The 18,049-nt window shown below is 38.0% G+C and overlaps 1 protein-coding gene across 1 annotated transcript; it reads right to left on the bottom strand.

Annotated features, from left to right (window-relative positions):
- Positions 1–13,422: 13,422 nt before the first annotated feature.
- LOC113005793 lies at positions 13,423–17,564 on the bottom strand. Its single transcript, XM_039446776.1, has 2 exons — positions 17,476–17,564; positions 13,423–14,644 (listed from the first exon to the last, which is right to left on the bottom strand). The coding sequence occupies exon 2, from the start codon at positions 14,615–14,617 to the stop codon at positions 13,835–13,837; it is 783 nt and encodes a 260-aa protein (XP_039302710.1). The 5' UTR covers positions 14,618–14,644; positions 17,476–17,564; the 3' UTR covers positions 13,423–13,834.
- Positions 17,565–18,049: the final 485 nt, after the last annotated feature.

The following is an 18,049-nucleotide window of genomic DNA, read 5'->3' as shown; positions in this document are numbered from 1 at the left end:
GTTAATGGACGCGATACAAGGCGCGTCCAATAAAGAAAAACTGAAAGGAGTAAACGTAAAGCCAGATAAACCTACTGACCGCTACAGAGAAGGACAGCACGAGTACAAGAAACCAAAGTGTTTCAAATGCGGTAAGATAGGTCATCACGGGCGCGAATGCAGAACAGGCCAAAACCGATACCACTTGCCCCGGCCGGAAAAAACGGCTAGCGCTAACACAGTGGAAAAATATTGCACGCACTGTAAAAGGACGGGGCATAAGCGCGAAGAATGCTGGCTATTACACGGTAAGCCACGAAAAGATAAACCGAGGCTACCAAGAAAAAAAAAGAATAAACACTGCCGCGGTAAATCGAACAGGTAAGCCGCGCCGCAATAAAGAAAGCGACGAGTCATCATACAGTAGCAATGACAGCGAAGAAGAAAGAGGAAAGAAGAGGGCAAGAGAGCGCATCGTGCGCGAGCATCAAGTTACACAAATGACATGCAAGCAACGTAATCATAACGGCCTAGACCTAATAACATTACCAGTACGAGAGGCCAAGAAAGAAAAATTGAGCTTACTACTAGATACAGGTGCAACTATCACCTTAATAAAGGTAGGATCCTTGAAGGGAGAGACCAAAATGCGTGAGGAACGCATGACACTCACCGGTGTGACAGGACATAAAATCCACACGATTGGAAAGATACGAGCTACAATAAATATTGGAAACCAAAAAATACGGCACACGATGCACGTTGTAAAAGATGACTTTCCCATAGACTATGAGGGCATTCTAGGAATGGATTTCCTAAACAAACAAGGCGCAAAATGCGACCACGGTAAAAAACAAGTACGAATAGGAGAAGCAATTTTTAAGTTGCACCCACATAAAAAATTTACGCTAAACCCCCGTAGCGAAACAATAATACAGGCAGTGACCGAGAGCAATCGAATAGGAATTGTCAAATCAGAGGAAACAAGGCCCGGAGTATTTATCGGGAGTTGTCTCGTATGCCCAGCGGACAATACTTGCCCGGTCAGTGTAATGAATACGACCGGAGACACAATGCCGAGTGTCACTGTGGAAGAGATAAAGACGGAAGACACTGAGCACGCGCTCATGTTACGGGAAGCAGCCGAGAGTAGCAACGAACCGGCGCAAGAAAGAAAAGAACGGCTGTCTAAGCAACTAAGAACAGAACATTTAAATGCGGAAGAGGAAAAAACTCTTCGAGAAATTTGCGAGGAATTCTGCGACATCTTCCATCTGGAAGGAGATGCATTAACTCACACGGAGGCAGTGGCGCACGAGCTACCTATACGCACAGACAGTGCACCAGTAAATGTGAGACCGTATAGATTACCAGTGAAACATAAGGAGGAAGTGAACCGACAAGTAAAAAAAATGCTGGCCGACGACATCATCCGCCCGAGTACTAGTCAGTGGAATGCACCACTACTAGTCGTTCCGAAAAAAGCAGACGCCTCAGGACAAAAGAAACTGAGAATAGTCATAGATTTTCGCAAATTAAACGACTTAACTATCGGTGACTCGTTTCCTCTACCTAACATTACGGAGATTCTAGACCAGCTGGGAAACGCAAAATACTTCTCCACCCTCGACCTAGCGTCGGGGTACCATCAAATACCAATGAAGGAGGAGCATAAAAATAGAACGGCATTTTCAACGCCCCACGGACATTACGAATTCAATCGAATGCCGTTCGGGTTAAAAAACGCGCCCGCCACGTTCCAGAGGTTGATGAATACGGTACTAACAGGAGTAACAGGGTTACAAGGACTGCAATGCCTCGTTTATTTAGACGATATTGTGATATATGGAGCAAATTTAAAGGAACATAACGAACGGTTGACAGCGGTATTCCGAAGACTGAGACGTAACAATTTCAAGCTGCAGCCAAACAAATGTGAGTTTCTGCGTAAAGAGGTGATGTACCTAGGGCACGTCATTACAGAAGATGGGATACGACCAGATCCAATGAAATTGAAAGCGGTAAGAGAGTTCCCGATACCATAGAAGGTTAAGGATATTCAATCCTTCATAGGGCTAGCGGGGTATTAGCGAAAATTTATACCCGACTTTTCAAAAATCGCTAAGCCTTTAACCACAAAAAAGAGTGAGAAATTCATCTGGGGCGCGGAGCAGCAAAATGCATTTCAAACACTAAAAGAAAGGTTAACAACTGCGCCGATATTAAATTACCCAGATTTCCAACGCGAGTTCCTGCTAACAACAGACGCGTCTGACTATGCAATCGGAGCGATACTCTCACAAGGCGTAATGGGGCAAGACCGACCGATAGCCAGCAGGATACTGAATAAAGCGGAAAGAAATTATAATACTACGGAAAAGGAGCTACTGGCGATAGTATGGGCAGTCAAATACTTTCGCTCATACGTCTATGGAACCAAATTTAAGATAATAACGGGTCACAGGCCTTTAATGTGGCTTTTTAATGTCACAGATCCAGGCTCAAGACTTATTCGGTGGCGTTTGAAACTCGAGGAGTACGATTACGAAATCGTGCACCGGGCGGGTAAAGGCAATGTTAATGCTGATGCCCTGAGCAGGTATCCGGTTATTGGTGATAAAGCAGTGAATAATTTCAGAGACGAAATTGACGAAATAGAGCATAAAGAATATACTGAGGAAGAAAAACGCCAGATACTATTTGAATACCACGATGCCCCTTTAGGAGGGCACCAAGGAGTCGCGAGAACTCTAAATAGAATCAGATTAAACCACAACTGGCGGGGCATAACAAAAGACGTGGAGAAATACGTCAGCCAATGCCAGTACTGCTAGAAAAATAAACTAATCAAGAGAACAAAAATGCCTATGGTGGTCACAGACACGCCCGAGAAACCTTTTGAAAAATGCGCACTGGACATAGTGGAGCCATTAACAATAACGACCCGCGGAAATAAGTACATTCTAACCTTCCAGCATAGTTTAACCAAATTCAGCAAAGCCATTCCGTTAGAAAACCAGGAGGCAGCCACGGTGGCAAAGGCCTTCGTAACGAGAGTCCTCACCGAACATGGAATACCGGAGAAGATCCTCACGGATCAGGGGACAAATTTTACGAGTGCAGTATTCAAAACTACTTACAAGCTCTTAAAGATAGAGAAAATACAGACGACTGCGTATCATCCCGAGAGTAATGGCGCGCTAGAAAGGTCGCATAGGACGCTCGCCGAGTACCTGCGACATTATATAAATGAGACACAGACAGATTGGGACGAGTGGCTCCCGTACGCGATGTTCACTTATAACACGACGCCGCATACAGCCACAGGGTTTACACCCTTCAAGCTGATGTACGGGCATCGCGCCACAATACCGACGGCACTGACAAGGCCACCGAAAGAAACATACTCTTACGAAGATTACGCACAGGAACTTCGAGAGAGAATACGCGCAACTAATCAGATCGCAAAGGAAAACGTACAGAAGGCTAAAACACAAGCGAAAATACAGTACGACAAGACCGCGAATAAAAAAGAGTTCAGGGTAGGAGATCAGGTGTTGCTCCACGACGAAACGGCGCGCCGAGGAAGATCAAAAAAACTGGACTCACAATGGATAGGACCGTACGTAGTAATGGAAAATCACGAGGGAATCAATTACACGATTAAGCGAGGCAGACGAACCATTCGCGTTTACGCAAATAGATTAAAACATTTCATTGAAAACTAATGAATACTTTAAATCAAGCGCGCCGAAAATTATTAGAATAAGTAATAAATTTAGTAGAAGATAAGCACTGTAGAAATAAAGCATACCAAAAGGAACTATGTCCTTACTCACCTCAAGATCGTCGAGGGAGTGTCCTAGACCGCACTACACTTTGGCCAGTGGTGGTATTTACCTCAACCGTTAGAAGGCGAGGAACACGGACCTCGACCCCTGGGCCTCAAAGCAAAGGCGATGGACGATCGGAAGGGGGTACCGTGTCAGGCACCACAACAACCCGAGGAAGCTCTCGGATGGAGGGACGCACCACTTGGACAGGAGGCTCGTCCACTTCATCCTCAGAGGAGTAAGGGCGAAGATGCAACCCTACCCCCATGGGCAGACGACGAAATTCCCTCAACCACTGCAAACGAAGACACGCCCAGCAATGCGTAAAGGAAAGAAAAAAATCGTGACACCCGTCGCAGTACATAATACCAAATAAATAAGAATATGAACAAAACGGCAGCGAACGGTTGACACTCTTTTGGACACAGCACAATTGGACACCAACCAATCATCTTGACTTATCTAACCAAACCAACGGAAAAACTCTAGGCATCGGCCGCTGTGAGTGGTGGTGTCCAATCGTGCGGTGTCCAATCGTGCGCACCCCCGCAGCGAACCACGCGACTGCCGGGCGGCAACTAACGTTAAGCCGCAGAAGAAGAACACAAAAAAAAATTTGCAGTATAAGAATTCGCAGAACGATAACGCAGACCTTCACCTTGCAGGTTAATTACCGCAAGAGCATGCCTGGCGGAGTTCGCAAATTCACAATTGGACATAAGTTGGAAAACGTTCAGCCATGAGCCCGGACTGTATTTCGAAGAAATAGGTCGCATGAACCAGGTAGAATCGACTTGGAAACTAGTGATAAATCTGCATATCCAGGGCTTCGAAGTAAGGTACCACCAATTCCAAGAATATTTAAAGGATACCGAGAAAAGGTGCGGAGTGATAGTCAACAATGCAGGGCAGACCTGTAAAAACATCCTGAAGATAGTGGAAAGAGACCACTTAAAATTAACAGCGCTGCTGAATCAGCTGCAAACCATATACAAGGCACGCAACTCGAGACGTGGCTTGGTCAACGCAATCGGAACATTCGGCAAGGCGCTCTTTGGCACAATGGATGCCGAGGATGCTAAAATAATAGACGAGCAACTAAAACTGCTGCACAATTACGACAAAAAATTGCAGCATGCAGTGAAACACCAACTCAGGGTATTGAACTCGACGATTGCACACATCGGCGATCTCGAAAATGTGCTAACGCTTAATGAGCAATTATTGACAAATACCACGAAAAGGATGGAACAGCAATTAGCAAAATTCACATTGTAAGAAGACATGAACGAACATTTGTTGATCTTGACGACCATATTAAATGATCTGATCAGGGACACCGAAAATATACTCGACTACTTGACCTTCGCCAAGGACAAAATAATAATAAGATTGTGCCCCACGGAAGCGATAGTAGTTGCGCTCAGGGAGGCAGCGACACAGCTAACAAAAGGGCTTCACTTCCCATTCAGCATAAAGGTCGAAAACTGGGAAACAATCCAGAACTACCTTACGGTAAACGCGTACCACGATGAACCATATATGCACGCGGTACTGCGTTTTCCAATAGTAGCGTACCCAACATACAAACTAATAAAAGCAGTGGCGCTACCGACGCCAATGCATGACAACTAGAGTCCTATATAAAGAGAGAAGCGACATCGAACCCCCACCACAACCTTCAGTATCCAATTGAGTCCTCCACCGCCATTTTGGGACCGCTTTAACGTCATCAAACACCATTCGTATCATTCTACAAACAGCTGTGGTCACAATATGGCTGCTCGCTTAGCCAATCAAGTATCAATCAGATTACCAATCAGAGCTTCGGACATCAATGTCGCTTCTCTCTTTATATAGGACTCTAATGACAACGTGTTTGCGTACGTAAAAATCGACCAACCACTGCTGGCAATAGATAAAGAAAACCATCACTATGTACTACTAGACAAGGAGGAAGCCAGCAAGTGCGTGAAGGAAGACGATACTTACACATGCCCTACAAGTTTCCCGACTTACTACGCAGGAAACACAGCACCATGCGAAGTGCAAATGTACACGCAAGCGCCGGGGCAGGAAACTTACTGCAAGAAACAGTTCCTATTCTCGAATCACACGCTCTGGACCGCATTAACCGAAGAAAACGCGTGGCTATATTCCGCACTGCAGCCCCAGAAAGTGAGCATTAAGTGCGAAAATAAGGCGGAGGAAAAAACCACAATCAAAGGAACAGGTAAACTAAAAATGACAGGAAACTGCAAACTGACAACCACGTACGTAACACTAACGACCCGAAAGACCGTAGGAACACAAACAAACACAATACAGACGTACCTACCCGAATACAATCTGACATTACAGACCAGAAGCGATAGCGAAAAAATTAGCGAAGCTAAACTAAGTCAGGCAGACTTACGACCGATAATCAGAAGCTCCAACGACCTAGATAAACTTAAATTAAGTATAGAGGAAATCGACAACCTGTTGGACAAAGGCGACGATAGTTTAGTAACTAACAAATATGTTATGTACCCCCTAGGTACCGGAACAATAATGATAATAATAGTAGCTATAGTAATAGCGAACTCATGGTTTGTAAGACGCCGACGCGAGACAACAAACCAACGAAAAAAGCGAGAAGAAAAACGGCGTCACGACGACGTAATAATGTATTAGGCAATTAAGCAATAAAGTTAAGTTCAAGCAAAAAAAAACAAACGAGAACGTACCCCACGTTCCCTTCCACTCAAGGGGGAGGAATGTCACGAGTGGCGAAAACCACCGCTGACGAAACAGCTAATTACCAAACACAATTTGTTTATATTACGCCACCGGTATCGGTAACGCTGACATCTCGACACAGTAACCGATACCGGGAACGCTGAACAGGCGACCTTCGCGAGTAGACAACAGATCTGCTGAGTCGGCAAGGCCAGATCGGCCGGCTCTCCAATAAATAGAGAATCAACGACGTAATGGGAGGACTCAGGTTAAAGCACGCGACAGTATCGCGTCGCGTCCGGTACCATCTTATCTATCTCGAATAACAGACAGTGTAACCATCTATAATAAAGAACTTTATTATTAACCGTACACGAGTGTTTAATTCAATCATCTCCAATCGACGGGCTCCTACCAACGACTCCAAGAAAAGAACCCATAACAAGGGGATCAACATTTGTCTTTAATATTAAATGTTAAAAGAATAAATTAATTTGTAAGACCTGAAATACATACAATTTGATTTCAAATAAGAAGGCCTATTCGGTCATAGCTAGATCTTAGTGCTTTATATATACGTGTGATTTTATATACTTTCTCAGACTCAACCAAACTGCGCCGTTAGTTTCGGTCACATAACACAGTTATGATCGAATAAGAGTTAGTAATATCATTTTTATTAAATTAAAATTAATTTAATAATACTTGATGCTTACTAGCATCTATATTAACCCTTTCCCCCCCTGAAAAAACTGTAAAGAATTTATTGCGAAAAATATCACCTCCAGGGTACGAACCTGGGACCTCCCAAATCTCCGGTACGGGTGTCTTAGCCAACTCGACCACTGAGGCTGTGATGATATTTCTCGCAATAACTGACTATGAGTTAGAACGCATGTGATGGCACTAAGATCTAGCTATGACCGAATAGGCCTTCTTATTTGAAATTGTATGTTACATGTATCGGTCGAATATCTCTCTAGTTTTACATACAATTTGATTTATAATTTTCCACTTTTTAATATTTTCAAAACTATTTCCCTGTATTATTTCATTATAATTAACCTTATTGTGGACTGACAAAATACGTCACTTGGACGACAATAAAGCCAATAAATAATTTTTTTTTCAAATCAACAATGTACAACTTTGCATAAAATAATTATAAAAATCACACATTTATATATTTATTTGTACCATTTGCCTTGAAAAAACATTTTTAGAAAATTGCTGCGTATATTTTAATTATTATTTAATTTTAATTTTTTGAAAATATTTGAGTAAATTGCATTTTCTCACTCTTAGTTAATAAAGATTAATATCGAGAAGAATTTGATTAAAATCCGTTACTTTACTTATTAACACTTCAATACCTTATATCGTATATTATTATATAATTCTTTATTAATTTTTTTTTTGTAAAGTTTTGATTAATCTTTACGTGATGTTTCGTAAAAACTATTGAAAGGTTGTATTAAAATCAGATCAATAATCTTCACGTTTGTAAGTTAGAGAATAAAAATAATACTCAAGTATCCATATATTTCATTGATTTTTATTACATTATTATTATTATTATTATCATTATTATTTATTGTGCCATATTAAACGCGCGTATTGTCATTTGTAAATCATGCGTATGCATGCATGTGCCATTGTAACAAAATAAAAAAAGAGTGGGCGCTTTCTGGTCTCTCTACGTCCCTGCTCAGAAATCGTCCGAAATCCTCTTTCTGAATTTTACGACCTAAACGTAGCACGGAAAACGGGACGGGAGAGAAGGAAGTGGAGAGGAGGGTATCCATAGAGATAACATCGCCGCTCGCTCCATGTCTATCACCGCGATGCTTTCTCTCTCTAACTGAAGGTCGAAACAAAGGACAATTACTTTAAAAGAGAAAGAAAGAGAGAGAGAGAGAGAGAGAGTTGCATTAAGATTCAAAAAAATTAAAAAAGCTAATTTTTTTAAAAGTATAATTTGAAGACATTTCAATAATAAAGAATTTTGTAAAAATAAAAAGATGATATATTTTTCGTGGAAAGATATTTATTTCTTCTTCATCATATGATGCAATGTTAATTACAATTATTTTTTAAGTACTGCGTAAAATAAAATGTTTCTTTATTAAAAAACCAAATTCTCTCTGTTACTATTAAACATCTTTTTTAAATAAAAATATGAATATGCAAAATATAGGCATAAACGTATTGATATGTATTAATATCAATGTTAATGTAAATAATTCAGACTATAAAAATAAAAAATTACGCGAAAGTAGACGTAATTAATCATTTGTGCACATTCTCGACCCTGTTCTGGATGCAACACACGCGATACGCGTCTGATTTTATTTACAGCAAAATGGATATTAGTACGGACAACAACCCACATCCATTTCTCGAAAAATGGATGTGGGTTGTTGTCCGTGCTAAATTTCACACTGTTTTTAACGGCGGGTTGCAAAATGGATGTGACACGTAGTTCCCATTCTGGCCAGAATGGATGTGCGTCACTAGTGTACGGGAGTTTCGAAGCGTTATAGGAAAAAGGCCGCCGTGGCCGCTCTCAGGTTACTCTCTGCTATGATCAAATCGTCCCCGCCACGTTGTTACATTGGAGACGGGTACTGACGGCTACCAATAACGTTGAGAAGAAGAAGAAGAAGAAGTCAGTGCAATATCTTGTCCATTTTCATTCTTTGTTCATCGTAGCGACTGCAGCGCCATATTAAGTGATCAATATTCTCGAATGCATAGCGACATTCGCATTTACTGTTTTCGATATATCCTTTCCTTGCCAAAGAGGCATTCAAATTGTAGTGATTAGCCCTTACTCTATTTATAAATGTAATGAAATATCTTTTTGCCCTTAACTCATGGAACCACGATTTTTTTTCCTCTATCTTATAAAAGTTTTCGAAATAGTGGACTCCTTTTGTTTGAAAAAGTCGATTGTTAGTAATAATGGTATTTTCCCACTCTTCTTTTTTCGGAAATGTTCTGAGATCGTAAATAGGAACCTCTACTTCTTCGTTAGGTATTTCCTCTGCGCCCAGTTTTGCCAAACGATCCGCCAACTCGTTTCCGGTAATCCCACGATGTGAAGGAATCCATACATATTTTACGCTCTTCCCTATAGTTGTTTCAAAATCTACAGTGCCAGTTTTTAATTTCTAAGATATATTTATTTTGATAGACATTCATCTTATTATTACTAATAACCTGTAATACCGACTTACAATCTGCTAGTATCACGTAGTCTTTGTATCTATTTCTTTTTTTGTAAGCTATTTCTAACGCTGTTTTTATTGCAAAAGCTTCCGCCGTAAAGATAGAACATTTCTTGGGAAGACTAACGTAAAACCCCTCATCTTGATTTTCCATTACTATACCCACCTCGGTAGTCATTGATTCCTCTGACCTTGATCCATCTGTGTAAATGAATAATGTTTCTTCTTCCAGATTGTGTTTGTGTTTTATGTCGTTAATTATCTTTTTATCTATATTGTTGTAACCTTTGACCTTTTGGATATCAAAATTGTTATTTTTTGGTAGCAACTTTAAGTTCTCTCCCATTCCATGTTCTATCTCTATTTCTTCGCTTATTGTGTCATAATCCATTTCTCAAATATTGTATCTTCTTTTGCTTTCTCCTATCATACTACGATGTCTAAGTACATATTTCCATGCCCGACTAAGTATGCTAATATTGAAAGCGGGATTTTTATATCTCCTGTATCTTTCGACTCTCAACAATCCGTCCAAGCTACTGCCTATTCCCTCACTTCCATATTTATAGACCTTAAAGCAGAAATTTTTTGCTAACATTAATGATCTATCCATCAAATATGTCAATTTCGCCTCAGCAATGATTACATTGTTGGGAGTCGAATTTCTATATCCTAATGCAGTACTCACGCAAAAAAACTGACCTCTCTCAATCTTTAATTGTGCACTGCAAGTACGAGGAGCATATATGAAACATCCATAGTCCACCGTGGATTGCACCAGACTCTTATATAACATAAGCGCCGTATTAACTTCTATCCCCCTCTTAACACTACTTAAATATTTAAGGATCGAATTGGCTCGGCTAGCTTTTCCTCTTACTTCTTGTATTTGTTTATTAAAATTAAGCTCATTATCTAAGCTCATTATCATATTCCTAAAAATTTTGCTAAGTTGTGATTCTGCACTTTTTCATTATCTACTCTAATAAATAGTCCTCTATCGTAGTATCTTGTTTTAGATAATTCTACAAGTTGTGTCTTTCTTGGCTCCAGTGAGAGACCCAACTCCGATAAATTCTCTCCGATTACATTTACCGCTGCTTCTAAACTAACTCTATTGTTTGCTCTATTGTTGCTACATTTATACACTGCAATATCATCTGCAAATTGCAATACGTGGATATCCTTTGTAATGTTCTCTGTAATATTGTTAGTGTACAACGCATATAATATCGGGCTAAGCACTGCTCCCTGAGGCAATCCCTTATTTACATTTCTCCAAACTGTCCTGTTACCATTGATCACAAACTCTGTTTGTCTTGTTTGCAACCAATTAACAACAAAATTGGCTATCCTTTTTGGACAATTTTCTAGTCGCAACTTACCATACATCACCCCGAAATCCACATTATCGTAAGCAGCTGATACATCCAAGAACACTCAATGCATACTCTCCCTTCAAAATCGTGTTCCCTATGTCAGCCGAAATTTTAACCAAATTCTCTGTGCAGGATTTACCTCTTCTGAACCCATTTTGTAATTCATTTAATTTGTTATTTTTTTCTATCCACCAAATAAATCTTTCGTTAACCATGCGTTCCATGACTTTGCCCACGCAGGAAAACAGAACTAAAGGTCTGACCTTCTCTTTGCCTACTTTATTTATAAAAAACACCTGGTATTTTTGCCAATCCTTTGGAATAGTCGCCCTAGTCCAAATGAAATTATATATTTTTAATAGTACTTTTTTAGCTGATTCCGGAAGTGTAGCAATCATCGGATAACTAATACCATCAATTCCCGGGGCTGAATCTGTTTTGGCCATGCTGAGAGCGCGCTCCAGTTCTTGCATACTAAACAAATTATCCATTGATGACTCCTCGTTTACATTAAAATCCAAGTTCTGCGCATTTTCTTTTGGTACCCATGCCGGGGTCATATCATCAATGGTTTTAATTATTTCTTTTTTCCTATCCTTCGTAGCCCATCCTGTCCAATTTATTTTACTTCTGACCTTTTTAAAAACTCTCATCGTATTCCAAACGTAACTAAGACTAGTAAATCTATTAATGCTATTACAGAACTGGTAAAATTTTCCTTTTTCTTTTTGTTGAATGTCTTTCTAGAAAGGGCTCTTACTCTTTTGTATTCGATATAATCTACCATATCCCGAGAATGAGTCCATTTATTTAATTTACTTTTTCTTAATTTAAGTATCTCCTCGCATTCTTTATCCTACCACCTAACCTGCTGTTTCTGTTTTCTTTTTACTTGGTGTCTCGTTAAATTATCTTTGCCCCGATTGTTATCATTCAGTTGTTTCCCTGAAGCTATTTTGGCCGCTTTTATCATAGTATTAATTAAATTTTCGTATTCTTGTTCCATCTTCTCTACATTCTGTTTACAATCTAGAGCCCGCTCCCAGTTTGCCTCTTCTATTAAAGATTCATATTGTGTCCAACTTATTTTTTTGTTTGTAACTCTGTTCGAATGTTTTATATACTTTTGTACTTCGACTTTTAAAAAAAATTCGATTGGAAAGTGGTCCGAGCCCCATAGATCCTCTAGCTGTTTATAGTTAATATTGCCTGTTAAATTTCGCAAAAATCAAGTCCAAATTAGAGGCTCGTTGGTTATCATAGTTTATTCTCGACTTAGTATCTGTATTAATACATATATAACCTTTGTTCAACATTGCGTCAAAACACCCTTCTTTGTTGTTATCTATTCGTTCACAGTTCCACAGTGTGTGGTGAGCATTGAAATCACCAACAATTATGCTATTTTCCAAGATTTCTTCAAACTTCAATAAATCACCCCACACTGCGGGTCTGTCTGCACCTCCCGGTCTCCTATACACCCCTATCACGTTGTATTTTATATCTGTATTATTGACTCTAATACCGACCACGTCAAAGTTGTCTGATCTCACTTTCCACGTTTTTATAATCGAGAATTCAATACCATTCCTAACTAAGATTGCCACACCTCCGAAACCCTCACGATTGTTGGACTTAACCGTTTTAAATCCTGCAAAGTAGAGTGGTTTATTGCTTGACCATTTGGTTTCCGTTAGTACAATAATATCATATGTCTGAATAAGGACCAAAATTTCGGCTTTTTTGCTTTTAATACCTCTTGCATTCCACACTAGTATCTTAGACATTATTACTTTCCCTGATAGCGAACAAACATTTAATTAAATAAATACATACAATTATCATATATCTGGATCTGAGCACAAATAAATAAATACTCAAATCCATAAACAGTTACATGGACCGCCATATACATAACCAAGTGTGTATTGTATATAAATACATTTATAAATATATATATATTTCAACAATTAAATAATTTCTTAAATGTATAAATAAATGCTTCCGTAAATATAGACACAAGCATGTACATACAAATAAACAAATGCCCTGTCGAGCCAGTAAATAACTTAATGTTATAGATAAACTTATAAATATGCACATGCAAAAAAAAAAGTAATTGCATAGTCGACCCAATACATAACCCAGTGTATATTTAGATAATTTTTATATAAGTTTATAAATGATTAAATAATTTCTTAAATAGATAGATCTAAAATACATAAATAACTGAATTTACGAACAAATATATACATACATGAATAAATAAGTTTATCGCCAAACCTGAAAAAGACAAAAATAAAAAACAAAAGAAAACCTGAAAAAAAACAAAAATATAAAACACAAAGAAACATAACAGAAACTCCACAAAAAGAATTGAAATTAACTAGACGAATACTGTATACAGTCACTTTTTTGAATTAATTAGTTAATTAATTAGTAAACCTCTCAATTAACTATCTGATTTCTGTAGACACTACCAGATGCATCACTTGCATTTAATTCTTATATTACAATCGATCCCTATTTTGCCAAAAACTCTTTCTATTATTAACTAGATATTCTCTATTCCTTCTTGTTTCCTCCAACTGTCTATCCAGGAAAGAGCGTTTCTTTACTAAATTATCTGCTCTATCCCTCATATCTTGTTGATCCTGAATATTTTCTTTTCTTGTGTATTGGTATATCCATTCTAAAATATTATTTCTGAAGAACAAAAAATTGTACGGAAGTTATCTAGCATGTTATTTTCCTCCTCCCTGGGTTCTACCTCTTGTGAAAAAATAGATGTACTACTACCGAAAATATTATTATTATTTATAGCTATGCTTTTTTTCTCCTTTGTGATTTCCATTTCCCTATTATTAAAATCCTTATAGTAATTTTGGTATGTCATCTTTCTTTTTCTCAACTCGCTCCGTTCTCTTATTTCCGCTAAATTTGGTTTGTTTACTAATATTGGACGGTTAACTCTCCAATTCCTATTCAAATTTTCTACCTGTGTTTTTGTTTTGTCACTATACAGTTCTTTATTTGCCCTAACGTTGTCCTGTTCACTGTCTATATTTTTGTTTACCACTAATGTTAGCCATGCTCTGTTCTTAAATCTATCGTACTCACTTTTACTGTTCTTTCCATAAATCATTCTTTTTGCCTCACTATAAGAGAGATTATTGTAACCCATTGCGGCCTTAATCTCTTTATTGATTTCATAGATTGGGCACCTTCTATTAGTGGATTTATGTCTCTCTGCACAATTTCCGCATTTTACCGTCCTATCGCACATCCTATTATCTCCGTGAGCTGCTTCGCTACATATAATACATCTGGTAGTATTTCTACACCTGGCCTTGATATGACCATAACGAAAACAATTATAACACTGTACCATGGACTCTATATACGGGCGTATTCGTAAATTAAATTTCAGATTATCAAACACTGTTAAACTATCTTTAATTGTATTGCCCTTCATTGTGACAATAAAGTTGTGTGTGTGAAGCTGGCACATCATTTGGTGGAAAATCACTAAACATTGACAGTTCTGAGTTTATTTTCAATAGTTCTACAGTTCCTGATAGATAAAACAAATAGTTCTGGCCTTTAAAGCGAAAAAAACGCATAGGACAAAGTGAGGTGCCAGGTTCACGCAGCACCTCAGTTTGTCCTACGACATTTTCCAGACCGAATTCTTGTAGGATTTTAAAAGATCTATAGTTCTAGATGAGTTCTAGAAAGAGTTCCAGCATTTAACATAGTTTTTTTATTTTCTTTATTTTTTTTTTTATAAAACATTTATGTTATAATATTATATAATAGAGTTCCGTGTACAAAAAAATATTTTTCCTACAGTTCTCAACATATTAAAGCGCGTTCCAAAGAGTTCCGGGCGATTCCGATATTAGTTAATTAACAAAAAATTAATAACTCCCGAAAAAGCCGATTTTCCGCACATATAGGTGAGGTGCTGGTCTTTTTCGAAGAGTTCTGTGTACGAAAAAATATTTTTCCTACAGTTCTCAACATATTAAAGCGCGTTCCAAAGAGTTCCGGGAGATTCCGATATTAGTTAATTAACAAAAAATTAATAACTCTCGAAAAAGCCGATTTTCCGCACATATAGGTGAGGTGCTGGACTTTTTCGAAGAGTTCTGTGTACGAAAAAATATTTTTCCTACAGTTCTCAACATATTAAAGCGCGTTCCGAAGAGTTCCGGGCGATTGCGATATTAGTTAATTAACAAAAAATTAATAACTCCCGAAAAAGCCGATTTTCCGCACATATAAGTGAGGTGCTGGTCTTTTTCGAAGAGTTCTGTGTACGAAAAAATATTTTTCCTACAGTTCTCAACATATTAAAGCGCGTTCCAAAGAGTTCCGGGCGATTCCGATATTAGTTAATTAACAAAAAATTAATAACTCCCGAAAAAGCCGATTTTTCGCACATATATGTGAGGTGCTGGACTTTTTCGAAGAGTTCTGTGTACGAAAAAATATTTTTCCTACAGTTCTCAACATATTAAAGCGCGTTCCGAAGAGTTCCGGGCAATTCCGATATTAGTTAATTAACAAAAAATTAATAACTCCCGAAAAAGCCGATTTTCCGCACAAATAAGTGAGGTGCTGGACTTTTTCGAAGAGTTCTGTGTACGAAAAAATATTTTTCCTACAGTTCTCAACATACCAAAGCGCGTTCCGAAGAGTTCCTGGCGATTCCGATATTAGTTAATTAACAAAAAATTAATAACTCCCGAAAAAGTCGATTTTCCGCACATATAGGTGAGGTGTTGGACTTTTTCGAGGTGTTCTGTGTACAAAAAATATTTTTCCAATAGTTCTTAACGTAACAAAGCGCCTTCCGAAGAGTTCCGGTCGATTGGATAATTTATTAGTTAATAATAAATTGTTAACTCCCGCCGAACACGTATTTTGTTATATATGGGTGAGACGCTGGTCTTTATTCGAGAGTTCCGTGTACAAAAAAATATTTTTCCAATAGTTCTTAACGTAACAAAGCGCCTTCCGAAGAGTTCCGGTCGATTGCATAATTTATTATTAACTAATAAATATTATTAACTAATAAATTATGCAATCGACCGGAACTCTTCGGAAGGCGCTTTGTTACGTTGAGAACTATTGGAAAAATATTTTTTTGTACACGGAACTCTCGAATATAGACCAGCGTTTCACCCATATATGACAAAATACGTGTTTGGCGAGAGTTAACAATTTATTATTAACTAATAAATTATGCAATCGACCGGAACTCTTCGGAAGGCGCTTTGTTACGTTAAGAACGATTGGAAAAATATTTTTTTGTACATGGAACTCTCGAATAAAGACTAGCGTCTCACCCATATATGACAAAATACGTGTTTGGCGGGAGTTAACAATTTATTATTAACTAATAAGTTATGCAATCGACCGGAACTCTTCGGAAGGCGCTTTGTTATGTTAAGAACTATTGGAAAAATATTTTTTTGTACACGGAACTCTCGAATAAAAACCAGCGTCTCACCCATATATGACAAAATACGTGTTTGGCGGGAGTTAACAATTTATTATTAACTAATAAATTATGCAATCGCCCGGAACTCTTCGGAACGCGCTTTAATATGTTGAGAACTGTTGGAAAAATATTTTTTCGTACACAGAACTCCTCGAAAAAGTCCAGCACTTCACCTATATGTGCGGAAAATCGGCTTTTTCGAGAGTTATTAATTTTTTGTTAATTAACTAATATCGGAATCGCCCGGAACTCTTTGGAACGCGCTTTAATATGTTGAGAACTGTAGGAAAAATATTTTTTCGTACACAGAACTCTTCGAAAAAGACCAGCACCTCACCTATATGTGCGAAAAATCGGCTTTTTCGGGAGTTATTAATTTTTTCTTAATTAACTAATATCGGAATCGCCCGGAACTCTTCGGAACGCGCTTTAATATGTTGAGAACTGTAGGAAAAATATTTTTTTGTACACGGAACTCTATTATATAATATTATAACATAAATGTTTTATAAAAAAAAAATAAAAAAAATAAAAAAACTATGTTAAATGCTGGAACTCTTTCTAGAACTCATCTAGAACTATAGATCTTTTAAAATCCTACAAGAATTCGGTCTGGAAAATGTCGTAGGACAAACTGAGGTGCTGCGTGAACCTGGCACCTCACTTTGTCCTATGCGTTTTTTTCGCTTTAAAGGCCAGAACTATTTGTTTTATCTATCAGGAACTGTAGAACTATTGAAAATAAACTCAGAACTGTCAATGTTTAGTGATTTTCCACCAAATAATGTGCCAGCTTCACACACACAATAAAGTTGTTTGTAAACCTATGTTCCGCTTTCTTAAGTTCGTTATTCCAAACTCTTTTTCTCATATTCTCTATACTTAAAATATCGTTCTTTTCAACTATATTATGCCACAATTCGAGAGTACTATAAGGCCAATCCGAAATTACTCCCTTGCGAAAAGCTGTTTTCTTATCTATATATCCCACGAATTTTTTTTCTTTAGAGTTTTTTAGTTTATCCAGAAACAAATTTGCCTCTTTTGCCTGATAAAAAGTGATGATAGCTAAATTGAATTTTATCATTGTAACATTTTCAACAGTAATCTTATTTTTGTTACACCAATTTAAAATTATGCAACAGTTTTTTCCTTTACTTGACATCATGTTTGCCTCTGAGAACTTACAAAAAACTATATAAATACCTTTACCTGATTCTATAAATCTGTCACTATTAAATTCACCTCTTTCCATTAATCTGTGCGTGTATTGTCTCTCATCAAATCGTTTATAACATAATATATGTCTCGTCCTTGATTACTAACTCTTGCAATCTCCCCTGTATTTGTTCCATTGCTCTCTCTCTCGAACTGTGTGGCTCTGCCTCCACCGGCGTC

The sequence above is a fragment of the Solenopsis invicta genome, chromosome 3, assembly GCF_016802725.1.
Source record: "Solenopsis invicta isolate M01_SB chromosome 3, UNIL_Sinv_3.0, whole genome shotgun sequence".
Taxonomy (NCBI): Eukaryota; Metazoa; Arthropoda; class Insecta; order Hymenoptera; family Formicidae; genus Solenopsis; species Solenopsis invicta.
This window is presented reverse-complemented; position numbering and strand designations above follow the sequence as displayed.

Coding starts and splice junctions, on each gene's coding strand:
- LOC113005793 (XM_039446776.1), bottom strand. CDS start 14,617: ATGAAGGGCAATACAATTAAAGATAGTTTAACAGTGTTTGATAATCTG.